Source organism: Taudactylus pleione, unplaced genomic scaffold, assembly GCF_031769625.1.
Source record: "Taudactylus pleione unplaced genomic scaffold, aTauple2 ptg000609l, whole genome shotgun sequence".
NCBI classification, from domain to species: domain Eukaryota; kingdom Metazoa; phylum Chordata; class Amphibia; order Anura; family Myobatrachidae; genus Taudactylus; species Taudactylus pleione.
The window spans coordinates 8,399,836-8,418,486 of record NW_028285011.1 but is presented as its reverse complement, the minus strand read 5'-3'; the positions used below and the strand labels follow the sequence as shown (position 1 = coordinate 8,418,486).

Sequence of the window (18,651 nt, the reverse complement as noted above, 5' to 3'; positions counted from 1 at the left end):
TATTGGATGTAGAAATAAATAAAAAAAAATAGGTTTACAGTAATGTTAATAAGTGTCATTGGTGAACTGAACAAATTATGAAGTCTTTGACCTTTAGTTATCCTATTACTCTGACTGTAAAATATTAATAGCAAAGACATTTTTTTGTATAAAATATTTTATGTAAATTGTATAATGCAATGCATAAATATATAAATAACAAACCAATAAGTTCCTTTGTTTTCGCTTCAATTTCTCCTAAGAGGGTTTCTGGATTTGCGCAAACCTTTTCCTCATCGGCACAATAGTTCTCCAAAAATTTCTTATACTCAAGATCTACAAAATGAACACAAAACAGTTGAACATCCAACTCAAATAATGAGTTATGGTTGGAAGATGTTACAATGTAGGCTAGTAAAAAAAAAAGCAAAGATAACATGCACTGAAACAGATGAGCTCTGATATTACACCACCATTTGGAACCAGTGACTCCATTATGGGGGAGATGTATGAATATGAGATATGGGGGTGGAGTGGTATCAGCGAACTTTACGTGCGCTGATACTGCTTCTCTCCCATGTATTAAAGTGGGGTTGGGTGGTAAGGTGGGGTTGGGTTCTTCCTGCTTTGCCTTTACCGAGACAAAGCAGGAAGCACTACTGCCGAGATGTATAACCATCTTGTCTGCTGGAGTGGGGATCCCCGCCAGAGTCCACAGCTTATCAGCCTAGAGCTGATGTGCTGTGTCTCCCTTCCTAGCCGGCTCCACTGGGTATGCATGAGATCTCACAAGCATCACGAGATCTCATGTGCAGATCGTGCAGTCATCGTTCCGTCCTTCATTAATTGCTGTAGTGTGTACCGGCAATCATGCGATGTCCATAGTGTCCCTGGACGGTTGTCTTTATGCATAATATAATTACGTTTTGCTAATTTAATACATACGTTTCACTAGTACATACACGCTTACCTTCAGCTATACTTCCAGCTTTTGCATCTTTTTTCTTCAGTTTCTTTTTTGAAACCTTCTGAAAAGGTGCAAATTCAACCACAGCAGGGTACTCCTGACCTAAGGACACATATTGTAGGGAGGGCAGAGATTTACTAACAATAGAGTTAGAGAAACTTTCCAATTATTTTTGTTACTTGTGCACAGACAGCATGGGCTACTATTGACTTTAATTAAGCTGATTACACAATGCAAAATTAATATATTTAAACATTATTTTAAATGAAAAAATAAATGTATAATATATTTTCTGTACAGTCTATGGCTTTCCTTGTGTATTAAATGTTATTTGTTCAGTGTTTTCTGGCTCAACCTTATTATTCTCCATTCTTGTCTCCTTATACTGTAATCATTTCCACTACTCTGTTTTATTTTTTATTTCACTTATTTAATCTATCACCAACATTCACTATTTATACTGAAGTATCTTCCTCTCAGCATCCTTTCTTCTCTACTTCTTCATACAATTGTATCTGAGTCCTTATATGTCACTATCATGTTACATACGGGATGGGTATGGAATGCCGGCGGCTGAATAGCCTGACAGCGGCATCCCAATAGATGAAAATCCTGACAGGGGTGGTGAGTCCCCTAACCCTCCGCCTCTCCCCCCCCTAACCCTCCCTTAGTGGTGCCTAACCCTTACCTCCCTGGGGGGTGCCTAACCCTAACCCCCCCTGGCCGCACCCTAACCTCCCACAGGTGGTGCCTAACCCTAAGCCCCCTCCCTGTAGCCTAACCCTAACCCTCCCCAGGTGGAGTCTAACCCTAATCTCACCCCCTTTCTCTTTAAATCAGATTTATTGGGCTATGGGCAGGTCTCCCCAGATAAATGTTAAATACATTTTGCAATGCTTTAACAGCATACTTAATTTTCAAGCACTACTGGCCCGGCCCCCAGCAATTGACAAAATGATGAAAGCCATGGTATCAAACTTTCACCTTCACAAGACATCCTGTTTCATTTACCTGGATGATTTATTACTCATACACAGGAGCCACAACTCCTCATTCAAGGGAGACAACATTGCAACACTCTCCTGCAGAAATAGGTTTCATAATAATGTGAAAAAACGTTTAGTCTCAAGAAAATAAGCTAAAGTTAAGAGCGGCGAGATTCGCCTCTGAGGCTCTACTACCTTCTTACTGCACTTCATCCTCATTCAGATGGATCACTGAGCAGTGATATCATATATAAACAGGTTGGGGGGAGAGGGGGCACACATTATGCAGAGCTCATAGTTGACTTTAGGAGAATAAGCATACAGCCTCTCCAGCCGGTTAAATGGTTTGGTAGTTTTTTTTAGGGATAAATAATTAAAATGATTTATCTTGGTCTTTCCATATTCAGTCCCTGGTAAAAAAAAAAAGGCCCAACAATGCTAATTTTTTTATTGTAAAGGATGCGGACGGCAGGCATGAGTAGAGAGACAACAACTATTATAGATGTATAGTGGAGAGTGTTTTGAGTGACCTACGGAGTTGTTGTATTGTACAGGAACTATACAGCTGCTGAGCAAATTTCTTTAGGGAAGACTGCTGGACACGCTACAGCTGCCCAGTATCCGAAGAAATTATTAGACATGGATTTTAAGGAAGGCTCAGGGAATAATCATTGACAGGAATCATCCAAATGATGGTTTATGTCTATGTTGCCTTCAAATGGGATCCAGTCAAAAGTTGCCATGTTGACATACATAGACCTCGATATCAACTCTAGAATGTCAACATAGGCAAACTTGTCAACAGGCACCATGTCGACATCCTCAGAATGTCGACATGTTCACAATGTCAACATTTAAAATATCGCCATATAAAATGTTGACATTCTCAGACAGCCTATGGTTAGGGTTAGGTACCTCTGCGAAGGTTAGGGTTAGGTCGTGAGGGGAAGTTATGATTTGGCTCAGGGGTAGGGACTTTAGAATTAGCCAATAGGGGGTGTATTAGGGATAGGGTAAAATACTGACACAAAATCGCACCTCTGTCAGACATCTGTGTCGGAAGTATTGGTCACATAGCTGCTAGGGCTGGAAGACAACGCTGGAGACGCCGCTGCTGTCGGGACCAGGTAAGTGACCGCTGGACCACCAAGGATGTTAGGTCGACATTCTATCATGTCGACATGTCATCCGTGTAGATATGATGAATGAATGAAAATGTACTAAAGTGTAGGCTAGTCACAGCCCTGCCCTGGTCCTGCTTCCAAGGCAAACCATGTTGTAAGAAGGAGGCTTAAAACTGGAAGGGAAAACAGACAAGCTTTCCACAGTTGGTTCATTATAGCTGAGTAATGGTTGGATGGTCTGAAACCTGTCACCGATTTTACACAAGTAACTGTAATAACAATATAATAATGTTAACTAATGCTGGCAGCATACTAACAAATATGTCACTATGGAGAGCATGTGGGACTCGTCTTAAGGTCTTAATGCCACTCATCCTCAACAGTGAAGGTGTTTAGCTAGATAAGCACTTTGTCAGGTCCCAAGGCCGGATTAAGGCTTGCGGGGGCCACTTGGCAACTTAGTTGTGGGTGCCCCTACCAGTAAAATTTCCACGGCCCCCTGCAGCCACTACTACTATGCCCTTTACCTAGGGAGAGAGCAAGAGAGAGAGAAGGGGGGAAGAGTAAAATAGAGAGGGGGGAGATAAATAGAAAGTGGGGGAGATGAGAGAGACAAAGAGGGAGAAGGAGATAGGTAGGGAGAAAGAGAGTGAGAGGTAGAGAGAGGAAGGGAGGGGAAGAGAGGGAGAGAGAAGGAGGAATACAGAGAGGGAGGGAGACAAAGACAGAGGGAGAGACAGAGGGAAAGAAGGAGGGAGACCACAAGCACACACACTACCTGTTTCAGTCTCATGTTCCTGACAGGGGCGGGCATGTCACTGCATTAGGCCCCGCCCCCTACCCATATACCCACAAATCACAGCATCATCAGTGCGGGGGCAGCAGTCACTCATTGCCCGGCCAGTGGCCACCCACTGTATAGGTGAAGAAAAGCTGTTGCTGTCTCCGTCTTAAAAGTCCATCAGTGAGTGACAGACTGCCAGTAGCCAAACATGGCTCGCGGTCCAGCAGCCAATAGGAGGCAGACGCGACGAGCCAATCGCGGATTGCTGCATCATAGCCCCGGCCACTCGCGGCGTTGTTGCATTAGACGCCGCTGAGCGGGAAAGTTCAGTCCAGCGGCGGAGGGGAGGAGTGAAGACCTCCCGAAGACAAAAGAAGAGCGGTACGGTGCGGCAACAGTTCCGGTGGCCGCGCAAGAGGCCAGAAGACGGCGTGATCAAGGAGGAAGATAGGAAGAGGCTGTGCCACTGGCCAGGATGGGCCAGTGGCAGAAGAATGAAGCTGAGAACCAAAGAGGACTGCGGGGGTGGAAAGAAAAAGAGCTAACGAAGCTCCCCCCCGCAGCCTCTTCCACCGTTATTTAACCCCTCCCTAGACCACCAGGGTTGTCGGGCACTAGGCCCGTGGGATAAATTCAGGCAATAGGCCTGTGGGTATAGAGGTGCAAGGCCCAGGCTACATTGGGGGAATTAGACCCAATTGAAGATGTGAGTGACCTGGGCATTAGGCCCAGGTTACTAAAGGGCAAATAGGTGGGCTAATACTGGGGGCAATGCATAGAGGGTAAACTACTGGGGGCACTCCAGGTCACTAAAGGGCAAATAGGTGGACCAATACTGGGGGCAATGCATAGAGGGTAAACTACTGGGGGCACTGCATGGGGGGGATACTACTGGGGGCAATGCATAGGGGGACTACTAGGGGTAATGCATAGGGGGACTACTAGAGGTAATGCATACGGGGATTACTACTAGGGCAATGCATAGGGGATAACTACTGGGGGCAATGCATAGGGGCACTACTAGGGGTAATGCATAGGGGGATTATTACTGGAGGCAATGCATAGGGGGGATTACTACTGGGGGCAATGCATAGGGGGACTACTAGGGGTAATGCATAGGGGGATTACTACTGGGGGCAAAGCATATGAGGACTACTACTGGGGGCGATGCATAGGTGGACTAATGCATAGAGGGACTAAAGGGTATTACTGTATGGCATAATGTGTAAAGGCCGGGCATTAATGTGCGGCATTAAAACCGGGCAAGGCTGTGTGGCAAAATGTGTAAAGACCGGGCACTGCTGTGTTGCATAATGTGTAAAGGGCATTAATAGGCGGCATAATGTGTAAAGGCCGGGCATGGCTGTGTGGCATCATTTGTAAAGGGTTAGGGGAGGTCTGAGAGGCATATGGGGAGCTCTAAAGCATAAATTATGATGGGACCCAGAAATGGTCAGGTAGGACCCCATTTTGTTAAAGTGGAGGGTCCCTGGGACCCACATATTTTGTCACTCACAGCGATCACTGATCTGTCACAAACCGTGCTAGAGACCTCCGTCTCAGACCCCTACATCTTCCCATGCGGCTGTACCATTGCTGCCCACTGAGCTGTCGGTTTGTTGTTTTGTGTTGGTGATCTACGATGCGGGGCCTCCACCTGAGGATCGTCTGCAGCATCCCCGCTGTTGCCTGTGTCCCTCTGCCGCAGATCCATGCGCGCATAGCGCGCCATTATACAAGTTTTCTGGAACATGGGTGTGGCCATCTTGGGCCAGGTCAGGTGATATTCGTGCATCCAGTCAGTAGCCGTCTCAAGTTGCTTCAGCCGATCCGCTTCAGCCTGATGGTATAAAAGACCTTCCTGTAACACATGCTGGTTGCCAGTGCAACAATGTCCATTGCTGCTGCAAGACTTATGTTCCTGAGCTCCCGGTGTGAAACCTATGCTTCCTAGCATATCTAGGCTGTTTCTCACTTAATACCTATGTTCCTGAGTTTCCTGTGTGTTACCAGTGCTACTCCAGTCCGAAGTCATATTCCAAGTGCTTCAGAGTTCATTCCACGTTACTCCAGTCCGCAGTCATATTCCAAGTTCTACAAGTTCATTCCACGTTACTCCAGTCCGGAGTCAAATTCCAAGTTCTACAAGTTTATTCCACGTTACTCCAGTCCGGAGTCATATTCCAAGTTCTACAAGTTCAATCCTCGTTACTCCAGTCCGGAGTTAAATTCCAAGTTCTGCAAGTTCAATCCTCGTTGCTCCAGTCCGTAGTCAAATTCTATTCTTCAAGTTCATTCAGTTCCAAGTCTACAGTTTCTTCCTACAGTTCCTTTCCAAGTCCAGTGACTATTCAAAGACTTTTGTTTTACAGGTTTATTCAGTATCTACTAGTTGCGTTATCTCTGCACAGAGGACTATATTATAACATCTTATATCACAGTCTACTCTATTACTGTATGAGCAGAAACTACATTAAACCATCCAGTTTCAAACTACCTGTTGGTTCAAGAGTCTCTGTCTTACAACCCAGTTCGGGTACACAACCCCAAGTTCCCCAGTCCGTGACAGCATCTTCCCAGGAGAAGAAAAGAGATGTGGATATTCTTGTTCAGAGACAGACTTCTACTCAATTTTTATCTAATACCAGTGACCCAGAAGGTAGATAGATTTATATTGAGAGTCAGATGTAGATGTTTGGGGAACAAACTTGTACTGGGCTCAATTTATGATCCAAATGAAGGTCATTTAACATTTTTCAATAAGATGAATCTTATTGAATACAGTTTACCACTCCATTTGTTAGCCATAAGACACAAACTATACAAAGTCACATGAACTTCTTTATTTTGAAAAATAGTTTGGCCAGATGAATGAAAGATTTTCTACAATCCTCTAAAAATATGGGAGAATTAGCTGTACAGTATACAATGTCTGAAAATGTTATCACCTTCTAAATCTATACTTCCTTATTAGAACATTTTTGAACATGGAGCATTAGATCTACTTCTTCAAAAGCATTAATTTGTATAATTGAGTGTTTCAAATACTGATAATAAACTAATAATATGTCCCAAGAGCAGAGACATTTTAGTGGAAATACAAGTAAGGTGGAATAAGGTAACATGTGGATGAGGTTCTCCTTGTATTACCATTAAGGACATGCCTATGAATTATTGTATCATTGGTGTATGACACCAAGCTGTATTAAATGTCAAGCTCTTCTCCTCCAATATGTGTTCTCAGAATGACACATTTACCTTGCTGATGGCCCTGTTTGTAAGTCCAAACCTACTGAAATGAAGTTTGAGCATTGCTAAGGAAATCCTACTACACTAAGTAAATGTATTGCTGTCTTGTCTAACATATTCCCTCACTGAGTGCACATGGGAAATTACTTTGACGATTTTGATGGGAGCACATTGTCTATGGTTACAATATCAGACAAACAAAATAGGTAATTGTAATTCCCTGAAGAAACTATCAAACTAAATTTATGTTATTACAGTGCGTAAAAGTTTTATTTCATAGACATTATTAGGGGTCGATTCAATTAGGGACGATGCCCGCGGTGTAGTGTGTACCTATTTCGCATATAAGGAAAACCCTGGGTTGTGTACTGAAGTCTAATACGCACCCCTATGGATGTGTATTATAAGGGCAAAATCACAATTTACTTTGCCACTGCCAGCGTACCAACACCGCTGCACATTGCAGGCATCGCTTTCAAGGCCTAATTCAGAGACGGGCACAATGGTAATATTTACGCAGATCGAGCAATTGTTTGCCAGTGCGCATGCATATAAGTCACACTGATTATGTTTGCACATAGGATACATTCGCAAAGTGAGTGACAGGTGGTCAGCGTTTGCAGGGTGGTAACAGGGGGGATGGTCTTGAAAATGGTAGGCGTGTCTGACCGTTTGAACACCGTTTCATGGGCGTGCACAAATTAGCCATTGCGATTGCATTCACAGCATGAGCGCTTTCAGCGTGCAAGGAGAGCTGCAGTGTTTGCGGCTGGTCAGACCTGCTGCAAGGGCAAGATGGCTGCTCGATGCGCAACTATATTACCGATATATACGCAAGTAAGCAATGTCAAATGCAGATAACAAGGCAGCAGTGGGCGTCCCTATGCTTGGGTGATCTTCACAACCATTGGTATATTTTTGCAGCTGTGTTGCGTACAAAATCGCAGCTGTGATCGCAGTAGCGTCCATCTCTGAATCAAGCCTTTAATTTGCCCCTGATTGCATTGACTTGTGTCAATATTCACATAGACTTATACTTAGTAATTCACAATGTCACAAGTGTCACAGAGGTGTGAAGAATTAAAAAAAAAAGTATTGTAATAATATTAATACATCTGATTTAATGTTACAAAACTGAGTTACAAATACTAATCATTTGCACTGATGCTATGTAATAATGGTATTTACTCAAGGTATACTGGGCCTGATTCACTAAGGATCACAATATAGCGCACGTACGCAGTTTCACTATGAATTTATGCTAATCCATAGCAATTCCAATGCCGCCGCAGCAATACATAAGGACGACCCTCTTCACCTACACACACACACATAATGTTTAGCAAGACTGCGAAAACATTGGTACAATCGAGTACTTATAACGTGCGCGCACACACAGTTAAGGCAGGTCAGACCTTACTCATGAATTGCTTACTTCAGCGCACGCTATGAGGCTTCAGGCTGCATATGGTATTGCAGTGGCTAATTTATGCACGCCCATGCAACGCCGTTGAAACGCACTGGCACGCCTGCGTTTTGCCGACCACCCCCCGTCAATCACTCTGCGATGGGTCTGCATAGTCACTGCGATCGCAGTCCCGATCCAGTGCCTGGTTCGCGCACACGCACTGCAATGCATACGCATGCGCAGTACTCAACAATCGGCTGATTGCGTGCGTATAAGCAACTGCGATCCTTGCTGAATCAGGCCCACTGTATGAATAGTTTATTAAACTGTTCAAAAAGATTTTAAAAACAAACCCAGTATGTAAAGAAATATCAAACCTTTGTTGTCAATGAAGATAAATCCATCAAATCTATCTCTAAATAGAAGAATGTCTTCAGGATGTCTAAAGTTAATGTAGGCTCTTGAGAAGAGATGTGGGTATAAGCTGCAAACAGAGAGAAAATTTTATTTTCTCCGTAAAACATTAGAGAGTAAAGATTATCGGGCTGATGCAGAGTTGGATGCAAAATGGGCATAAATGGTATAAAAAGTAAATGCAAAGATAGCGAGGTTTTGCCCACATACAGCGCTTCAGATGCATTCTGGTTGGCAACAGTAGTATATTTGTTTGTTTTTTTGCCAGGCACATGTCACAGAAACTTATGTCCCACTAGCAACCATGTAATTAACCATTTACTTATGTATGAGAAACAGATTCACTATTAGGCACCAATTAAACTACAAAACCCTCTCTGATACAGAAGATATAACTCACAGTCTCATGAATGCAAAAAGAAGTTTAAACAAACTCACAATAGCATATCCTATGACCCAATAAGAAAGCACCAATCAGTGTGAGCTGAGCATTCACAACAGCCAATCACAAATGGTTTGCTAGTGCTGGCAACCATCATTATCACTATCAGGTATTTACCATTTCCCTGTGACCATCTACAAACAATACATTGTTCCCAGGCTTATATGTGTCTGTTCACAATTGCAAAAAGTAAACACACCTTTACTGTATTTGGCTTACATTAGTATGCCCCCATCCTGCCTCAGGGTAAGCAGTCTGGGAGCCGACGGACGTAATCCCGACCGCCAGCTTCCCGACTGTCTAATCCTGGCAAGTGTCTAATGACAGGTGTCGAAATCCTGACGCCTGTCATTAGACTTACGCCAGGAGCCCGACACCTGGCTTACCGATCGAAGGTAAGCCGAGCGCAGGGCACGGACAGCCGCAGGGGGGGAGGGTTACGTTGGGGGCACCCAGGGGGGGGACTTAGGGTCAGGCCCCCCCCCCCCCCGGGAGGTTAGGGTTAGGCTAGGGTAAGGGGGGTATTCAGAAAAGAGGACGAGATGGAAGCACAAGTATGACATTTTCTAAATAACTTCTACAGTGAGCAAAGAAAAAAATATTAAAGCACAGCAATTGTTAGTAAAATGTTAGCTCAATGGCATAGTTACAATACTCTTTGTACAGCAAATTACCATAGAATCCTTTTGTCCCAAAAAAATGGACATCTTCAGGTGGCAAAGTCATATTATCTCATGGTTTGGTAGGATTGTGATGTTTAAAGTGAATCTCCTGCCCAGGCTCCTCTACTTATTCCAGACACAACCAGTTAAAAGTCCCTGATGGTATTGTTGCTCAGAACCATAAGTGGTTTGGGCAGTTTGTCTGGAGGGATAAGATTCCAAGAACTAACTTTACAAATTTACATCATGCTACGACTAATGGTGCTTTTCTGCCCTTGCTGTTGGGAGGTTCCCCAAAGCTACGGCATATGCTCTACCCACCTAGTCATTAACTTCACTTGCCAAATTTGAGATTTCTCCAGCACTTACAATTTATTACACATTCCTCCCAAGTCACTCCTCTCTGGGACAATCCCAGTTTTCCTCCTGGTTTGTCTCTCTCTTGTTCTAAACTCTGGATATCTAAAGGTATTAGGTTTGTGGTGGATGTCAGGGATGGAGGTACCTGCACCTTGTTAGGAGACCTGTACTCTAAATTCCAATTCCCAGACATACCTTCAGTTGTGTCACTGTATTAACTCTTTGCTATGTTGCATCGTTTACTAAACTTCTTTGAATATCTTTGCTACTGCAGACCCTTGATGGCGGGTCTGATATCTATGTAGTACAAATGAACGCAACGTTGCGTTGCGTCATTTGATTCAGTTAATAGGTGTATAACTGACTGTATTGTTGCGTTTCTGTGCGGCAAACCTTTTGTCAGGGCCTTAGCTAGGGTAGTGCGGCTGGTGCCATCGCACAGGGCACCACAGGTCAGGGGGCGCTGTTTGGGCCTGTCAAATTTCTGTTTATTATCATTCTTGCTTGTAACTTCCTCTTATTTCATCCCTAGCATCTCCTGGCATCCCCAATCTCTTCCCTGGCCCTTCCCCATGAAGCCATGGTCCTTTTTTGGGTGCATTATGTCCCTTTGAAAAATGAGGGGGACGCCAATGCTCTTTCTGGCACAGGGCACCAAAAAGTCTAGGTACGGCTCTGCCTTTCGTTCATTGTGCACAAATAGATTCCTTAAAATTTTATCTATGTAGTACAATACACTTCTACTTTTGACATGTTAATACTTGTCTCACACGTTATCAAAAAGTAAAAATTTGTACTTGTCTTCAGTAACACCCCTCATCTTTACCTGGGATCAGCGGTGAAAAATTCAAAATAATCATGTGCTGGCAAAGGATGTAGTTGTTCCTCTAGTTGTTCTTTGCTTATGCTGGGAGGAAGGCGACGGATTACCACCTGCAAGAGACACCACAAATAAGTGATACTCTAATAAGCTACTCTAATATAACCATGGTACTATGATACTGGACAATCTGTTGTTGGGTTATCAAAAATTAGGTAGTTCAACATTACAGACATAAAAGGCAGTAAAAACTATTTATTTTGTTTCATAAATTAAAATATAATAATTGAACCACTGGTAAATCATAGGGAAAAAAAAGTTTCAGGTGATCGAAAACCCCCAGCTCATCACAACGCTAATTACGATTAACCAGGGGACTCGGTTAGTTATGAGGCTTTCCAGACTGAACTTACCTAACTTTACCATTTTTTTTTCTAAATTTTAACATGATTTGAATTATGAAAATGCATAAGGGATCATATAAATGGGACTAATCTTTAATCTGTATTATGGTTGGTGAAAATAGAAATCATTCATCTGTAAGAGGAACAGCAATAAAGTACAAACTGTTAATTTCCAACAAATATTTTAATGTGGCCAGTGGTTTCCATTCCCTGTGCATGGTGAGATTGGCTTTGTTGCTATTACTATCTATTAACAGTACAGACCATATTGGAAGCCAAATATGTTTTCAAATTGTCATTTAAGATAAGATAAATGTATTGGCTTTCATTTTGCAGAAATAGCTTGTGTAAAACTATTCCATACATACAACAAATTATCGTTACAGTAGGTCCTCTCGCATTCCCTGCAAGTATTAGATGTTCCTGGAGATTATCAACAGTATTCAAGTCTGGGGACTGTGAAGGACATTCGAAAACCTGAATCCTTCACACTTATTAATTTTAAGGTATGTTTTGAATTGTTGCCTTGCTGAAACAACCAAACTTTTTTATCTACAAGTTCTTCAATTCTGGAGCATTCAGTTAATTTGTTAATATTGACTGTAATTATTTTTTCATCTAAAAAATAGGCCCAATGTCAAAGACTGAAACAAGGACTTTATAAATGTAACCACATACTTAAGGATTGTTATTCTTTATATACTTATATACACATTTGTCTCTACATGAACATTTTTACCACTATTCAGTGGAGAAAGCTTTTGTGGAGCACTACTTTGGTGTAAGCAAAACCTTTCTTCAGACCTTTCATAGTTATATGACTTCTGCTTCCAACAAAGGAAATTCCAACTTGAAAGTTTGCAGATATTTTTTATGACCCTGCTCAGCTTTGTAACAATCAATTATTATTATCAAGACCTCAGCAGTTGCCTAGCAGAGCCCATCGTTGTTGAGAGTACACAAAGTATCCTGTAAAGATTACAGATTTCAATGATTGATTTATCTTCACCTGGCTTAATTTAAGGTCTAACAGTCAACCAAGGTCTAGAATTAAAAATAAACTTATAATGGATCAACTGGAAGGCTACCCAAAACTTTTTTGCATGCCACATTCACGGTTTTATTTTGTTTTGATCAGTTAAATTCAGCAACTAAATAGTAATTATACATTAAATGATCAGAAATATATTCTGAACATTGCATGTGTGGTGTTATCACATATTCAATGATGTGTTTAATTTTACAAGGGGTGCTCAACTATATGCTGTATCTATTGATTTATTTATTGTATATATCCAGACCTATATCTTATAAAACAGAGAAAGAAGGCACATTGGGGAGGGTAATTAGTTAACACTGAAAATTGAAATCCATCCCTACAATTGTATGGGCGGCCCTGCTTTGAAAATAACTGTCATATATTTAATGCCATTTTATTTGTTTTATTAGTTAATAATAACCGTGTGTGCAGGCCCAATACAAGAGTCACAGCAATAAGGCCTCTCTTGGTAAGAAAAGTTAAAATAAAAATACCTGCAGATTCCAGCAATTATACATTACTTTTTACAAAATGATATGTACACAAATAAGATAAACTACATGTGTTTTATACTATATGGTAAGCATATACACTAACTACAGTATACAATTTAATTATGCTACCTCTCCCTAGCTTGGAACCCTGGATACTCCTCTGGGTACTGCCATTTTGTTTTTCAATCCAGGTTTTCTGGTACTTCTCACAACCTCAGCCGAAAAACTGGGGGATTTGATTTTTGAGCAGTAGCACCATTCACAAGCCACATAGGATATGGGTTATAAATGGTAAAGAAAAATCTGTAGGGTCTATTTTGTACGGTTAACCCCTGACAAAAGTGGAATCTTCCTTTGCCCACTTCATTGGCATGTTTGCATGGGATGCGATCATAACCAGCTGAGCTCCAGTGACATAGCTGCATCCAATGCGTTTCTGACATCCATTTTTTTCCGGTGGCTGTGGCTAAGGAGATCCGTTCTGCACGTGTAGAATGGATTTCCTCCTCTTCCTCCAGCCCTCCAGCAGTGCTGTAGCAGTCTGTGACCTCCAACATCACTGACAAAATTGCGTCCTAGAATGCTGTGCAAGCAGCACTTCAGGGTGCATGCGATTGTACTAAAAGTGCAAGAAGGGAAATTAGTTCCTCTTGAGCGCTGTTAGGTTGATTTCTGCAAGTGCAGAGATCAGCTGCAGCAGGGGCACTGATGATCAGTCCCCCCTGATCCACGCTCCACTGCCTTCTGCACTGGGGAAGGGCAAGGCCACAAGAGGGGTAATGAGGGTGGTGATCTCTGATACAGGATGAATATGCCCCACAAAAAGTTTTACTGATCCGATCTCTCGCACTGGTTTGCTCACGTGCACTGCAATGCATAAAAGATAGATAGATAGATAGATAGATAGATAGATAGATAGATAGATAGATAAAATGCAGATATACCTTATGAAACAAAAGGTGACACTCACTGTTTTTTGTTGGAAAGCAAAGTTGATTGTATTAGCAGGTACAGCTCTCAATACATAGTTACCAGGTATAGCTCCAGCATGTAAGTAGATAGTCAAAATGTTGTCAATGTTTCAGGACTCCCATGAACTTTTGTCAGAACCACATATAATAGAGTAACTTACATATTCTGGGAAATCAACATGTTTCTTAAATCTCTTGTGACAAATGTAATATTTGTATTTATTGTAAACTTGATGAAAAGTGTCAACCCTTCGGAGTCAATTCAATTAGGAGCAAAAAAATCACACACATCACAGATAATTGTCATCAAGTTGTGCTACTGTGATTGTCACAATTCAGTTGTATACAGATATTTGCGGGGATCATAGCAATGTTGAGAGTTATTTGTACTGTGTGCAACCAGGGTGAAGAGTATGAAAAATGTGGGGAAATCACCCTGAACCCCCAAAAAAGTGGCAAATAACATAGCAGAACAGTATAGACGACTGTTATTGGCCATTAACAGTATTGGAGGATTTTAAAAGGTGTAAAATTGTTGATTATTTCCATTCTAATTAATGATGAAAAAAATCATAGCCAGCAACAGTATTTTAGCAAATACAAGTCTTTACAGTAAAGCAATATGAGGTAAATAAAAATATCTATAATGCTCTTTTTTGTGTTTAAATATAAATTTGTAAAAAGTTGGTAAAAACCTTTGCAGTTCCCATTTGAAGGCACAAAAATCGCTTTCCCACCTATCAATACAACACCAGAAAAATGATGTCTTATTTAAACGTCTCCAAATGCATTATTATTCATTGGGAGCAGTTTACCTGAGGTAATGCACTAAGTACTAACAATTTTACCTTAAAATAAGCACTTCCCCATCTTTCACCTACTCTGGGAGATGCGCACAGAACAAAATGCAATTTCGACGTGTTAAGTGATCACGGATAACTAAATGAATTGCAAAAACTGGGATGCGATTTTTACCTGCAATTATCCAGGAGACAAGTTGCCACAAACCTTTCTTAATTGAACTACACCCTCAGAATTAGCCAATTGTCTATATTAATATACCTGTAACTGAACATATTTGTTTTTTTGTTGCCATCAGTGCAGCAAGCAAAGTGATCTATGAAGGATATACTGGATGAATGGAACTAGTGTCTGCCTGCTCATATTCCCTTACAGCTAGTAATTTAGCTGCTGTCCATGGTGCTGTCTCACACGTTTCTGTCATGTCACTGGCCTAAAAGACACACATACATAAACAATGGGGTCAATTAAATTGCAGGGGATGCGCATGACGTTGTTGCATTCCATATATACCCAAAAGTTTGCCCAAAATTGTTTATTTTTGTTCACAGCCCATAGAGATGTGCTCTAGGGGATACTATAAATGCAGGATATGCACACACTAGGTCATGCGTATTGCCAGCACCACCAGCAATTTAATTGACCCCCATGAGTGTTTAACATCCACATGTAGGCAGCTGATGATGGAGACCTGTATGAAGTGATGGAGATGTGAGTCTAGAGTAGACCATACATCAGGCAACATGTGGCTCTGCAGCAGTGTTGAGGATAGGTCTCTGCATGAACACTTGGCCAGAGGCTCCACCATCATGCCCCCCAGCTGGAGAGGAGCTGGTGGCCTAGCTGTCCCACACATGTACAAGCTATGTACACTGGGCATGCACAGGGAGCACACATAAACACAGGAGATGAGTGATAGTGACAGGTCACGTGGCATCTCTGGTCCAATCACAGGCTGGTCCCCAGCACAGCACCCTGGAGCGTAGTACACAACAATAGGACTCGGAGACACACAGCACAGAGGATGATGCTCACTTTGCTCAGAGCCGCCTTCCTCTCCTCCCTGTGCCTCACGGTGCTCGCCATTCCTCCCACTTCCACATCCCGGCTCTGCCTGTCACTGCTCCGGTTCCCTCTCAACACAGACGGCTGAGTCTCCCGCTCGCTCCTCATGTCCAGAGTGTCGCCTCCAGCTTGTATCTGACACCTCCGGTAACAGCCGTCGGACGTGGTGTATATATAGCGAGCGGCGCTGCTCCAGATTCGCTACCTGGGAACCACAACCGTCTCCCCTCAATCCCGAGGCCCCGGGCGCCCAGGCGCGAGATGCTGCCGCCGCCGCCGCGTCGTGATGATGAGACTCCAGCAGCAGCAGCAGCAGCAGCAGCACGGACTCGGAAATGGGCATGCGCGTTCCCGACACTGACTAATCGTGGCCGCGCATCTGCTGTGGGGCTCATCCGCTGCTTCTTATGCTGCTAACTTTCATGTGGTCTCAGCTGTAGAAAATAATTTCTCGGTAATAACAAGTGAATGAGGCTTAGTAATCATGAGGTCATTGTCCATTTGTTCTAATAAAACACCATTTTTATCAGTCAGCACCGAGTCATGCAGTTTAGCAGCAATGGAAGGAATTTCCGATGACTCCACCATAACACTGCCTTGTCATGAAGGGGTCTATTCACGAAGCCTTGGAGAGAGATAAAATAGAGAAAGAGAAGTCACAGCCAATCAGCTAACTGTCATGTTACAGACTGTGTTTGAAAAATGACAGGAGCTGCTTGGCTGGGACGTATCTTTCTCTATTTTATCTCTCTCCAAGGCCCCATTTATTAATGATCGCTATTGCAATGCGATCTGGGCATGACATTACCGCCCATGATTGCATTGCAATATGCGATCATAGTGCCCGGATGTTTCATATCATCCAGGACATGCACGGACACAGGCTCCTGCGATGTTCCTGGAGAGCTGCCGGCCAGTGCCGGGACTACTGCACATGCGCAGTCACTCCCTCCGCCGGTTAATTATGCGAGGTGTAGATGGAGTTAGCTGCGGGGGGCCAATATCCGGAATGCATCTCATTCCGGATGTCGGTAAATTTGCCAGCCCCACACCCTCCATAGAAACCTATGGGGGATGTGGCTGTCTGCGGGAATGGAGGGATCACAGCAGGTAATCTACGGTCCCTCCTTCTTACATCCGGGGATACTAAATATTTGTGGTTAACCAGGTGTTTTCGGGGATTATACCTCAAATATACATCGATAAATGGGCCCCCAAGGCTTGGTGAATAGACCCCCAAGTGTGCTACTGCGATTCTCACAACTCATTGTAAACATATATATTCGTGGGGATCGCAGCAATGTAGCACGCTACTTGTGTGTGCGCAGGGCCGGCTCTAGGGGTGTTCGACCAGTGCGGTTGCACAGGGGCGCCACCCATAGTGGGTGCACCCCTCCCCAACATCTCGATTTGGCCCGTGGGTGGTGAAATCGGGAGGTTGGGGACAGTTGCGGCGGTGCCGGACCCCCGGAGTGTGAATGGATAATGCGCGCGGCATCCATTCACTGACGGCAGAGGGCTGGGGGATGCCCAGCCAGTGACGGAGGGCTGGGCTTTACACCCAGCCTGACGTTATTTGGAGGCGTGCCATGCGGACACGACTCCAGATAAAGTCACACACGGGGCGTGGCCTATGAAAATGAGGCCACACCCCCAATTTTGGTTGCGTGCAGCGCTTTCTACCGGGCTGGCACAGGGTGCTCAGAGCCCTGGAGCCAGCCCTGTGTGTGCGAGCTGGGTGAAGTGTATAAAAAACATGGGGTAATCACCCTCAACACCTAAAAAATGGCAAATAACATAGAAGAACAGTATAATAACACAAAAAATATATATAAAAAGGGATTCCAAAACAAATTCAGTCATCTTTATGTTCAGAAAAACACATTTTTAAAACCTGTTTACTACTTCAAAATAAATAATAGAAATAAGTAATTTAAAAGACTAATTCCATTTTGATACTGTATTTAACAATTTATTACAACACTGAAACTATCTATTTCCAAATTATTTTTAACCTTTAAACATTTGTATAGGTTAAATATTGTGCAAATTGTACACTATTTTAATTTTTTATTCTAAAAGCAAAAGACTAACCAGGAAATATTAAGTAACTAGCAGATTCCCTTTCCTCTCTTTTTTTGAGTACCTTGACCTCCTTATCAGATATGTCTATATCTAAAGGTGGGTACACACCAGGCTGCTCTTTCTGACAACCTGCCATCGTGCCAACAGAGCGGCTGATCAGGTAAGCTATACAAACTTACCGATCAGCCACTAGATGTGTTGGTGCTGACATCATAACTGGGCGTGCATTTCAATTTGTCCGCCCAGCTGAGATGTCAATCACCGGCGGTCCATGCAGCATGTGTTCGGCTGACCGTCTGTACACACAGCAAGATGCATTGATATATCTGCAGATATATTGGCATTTTGCTCTGCTGCCAATCTGCTCTCGATATATCAGCTGCTCGATTGAACAGCCAATATATCGCCCAATGTATACCCAGCTTTAGACACTGGCTTCCCTCTTAGCTTTAGCCTTTGCAGCAAGAGGAGTCAAGCTTACCTTAATACATTTCTCAGACCCATGGTTTCTCAACCCCCAGAAGTATACTAAATTATACTCAAGGGTCATAGTAAACATCTCATATGCAGAATTATTTAGTAGAATTAGATATAGTA

General features: G+C 42.9%; 1 protein-coding gene across 6 annotated transcripts in view; it reads right to left on the bottom strand.

Moving 5' to 3' along the window:
* UPF3A (UPF3A regulator of nonsense mediated mRNA decay) overlaps positions 1–16,334 on the bottom strand; it is a 59,271-nt gene extending 42,937 nt beyond the window's left edge. For all 6 annotated transcript variants that reach the window (XM_088454147.1, XM_088454150.1, XM_088454149.1 and 3 more), the window contains exons 1-5: positions 15,940–16,334; positions 11,202–11,308; positions 8,875–8,981; positions 950–1,048; positions 205–315 (exon numbers count right to left, since the gene is read on the bottom strand). In XM_088454147.1, the coding sequence (XP_088310273.1) occupies positions 205–315; positions 950–1,048; positions 8,875–8,981; positions 11,202–11,308; positions 15,940–16,077 (562 nt within the window). In that variant the 5' untranslated portion in view covers positions 16,078–16,334. The remainder of the gene's footprint in view (positions 1–204; positions 316–949; positions 1,049–8,874; positions 8,982–11,201; positions 11,309–15,939) is intronic.
* Between the last annotated feature and the right edge of the window lie 2,317 nt (positions 16,335–18,651).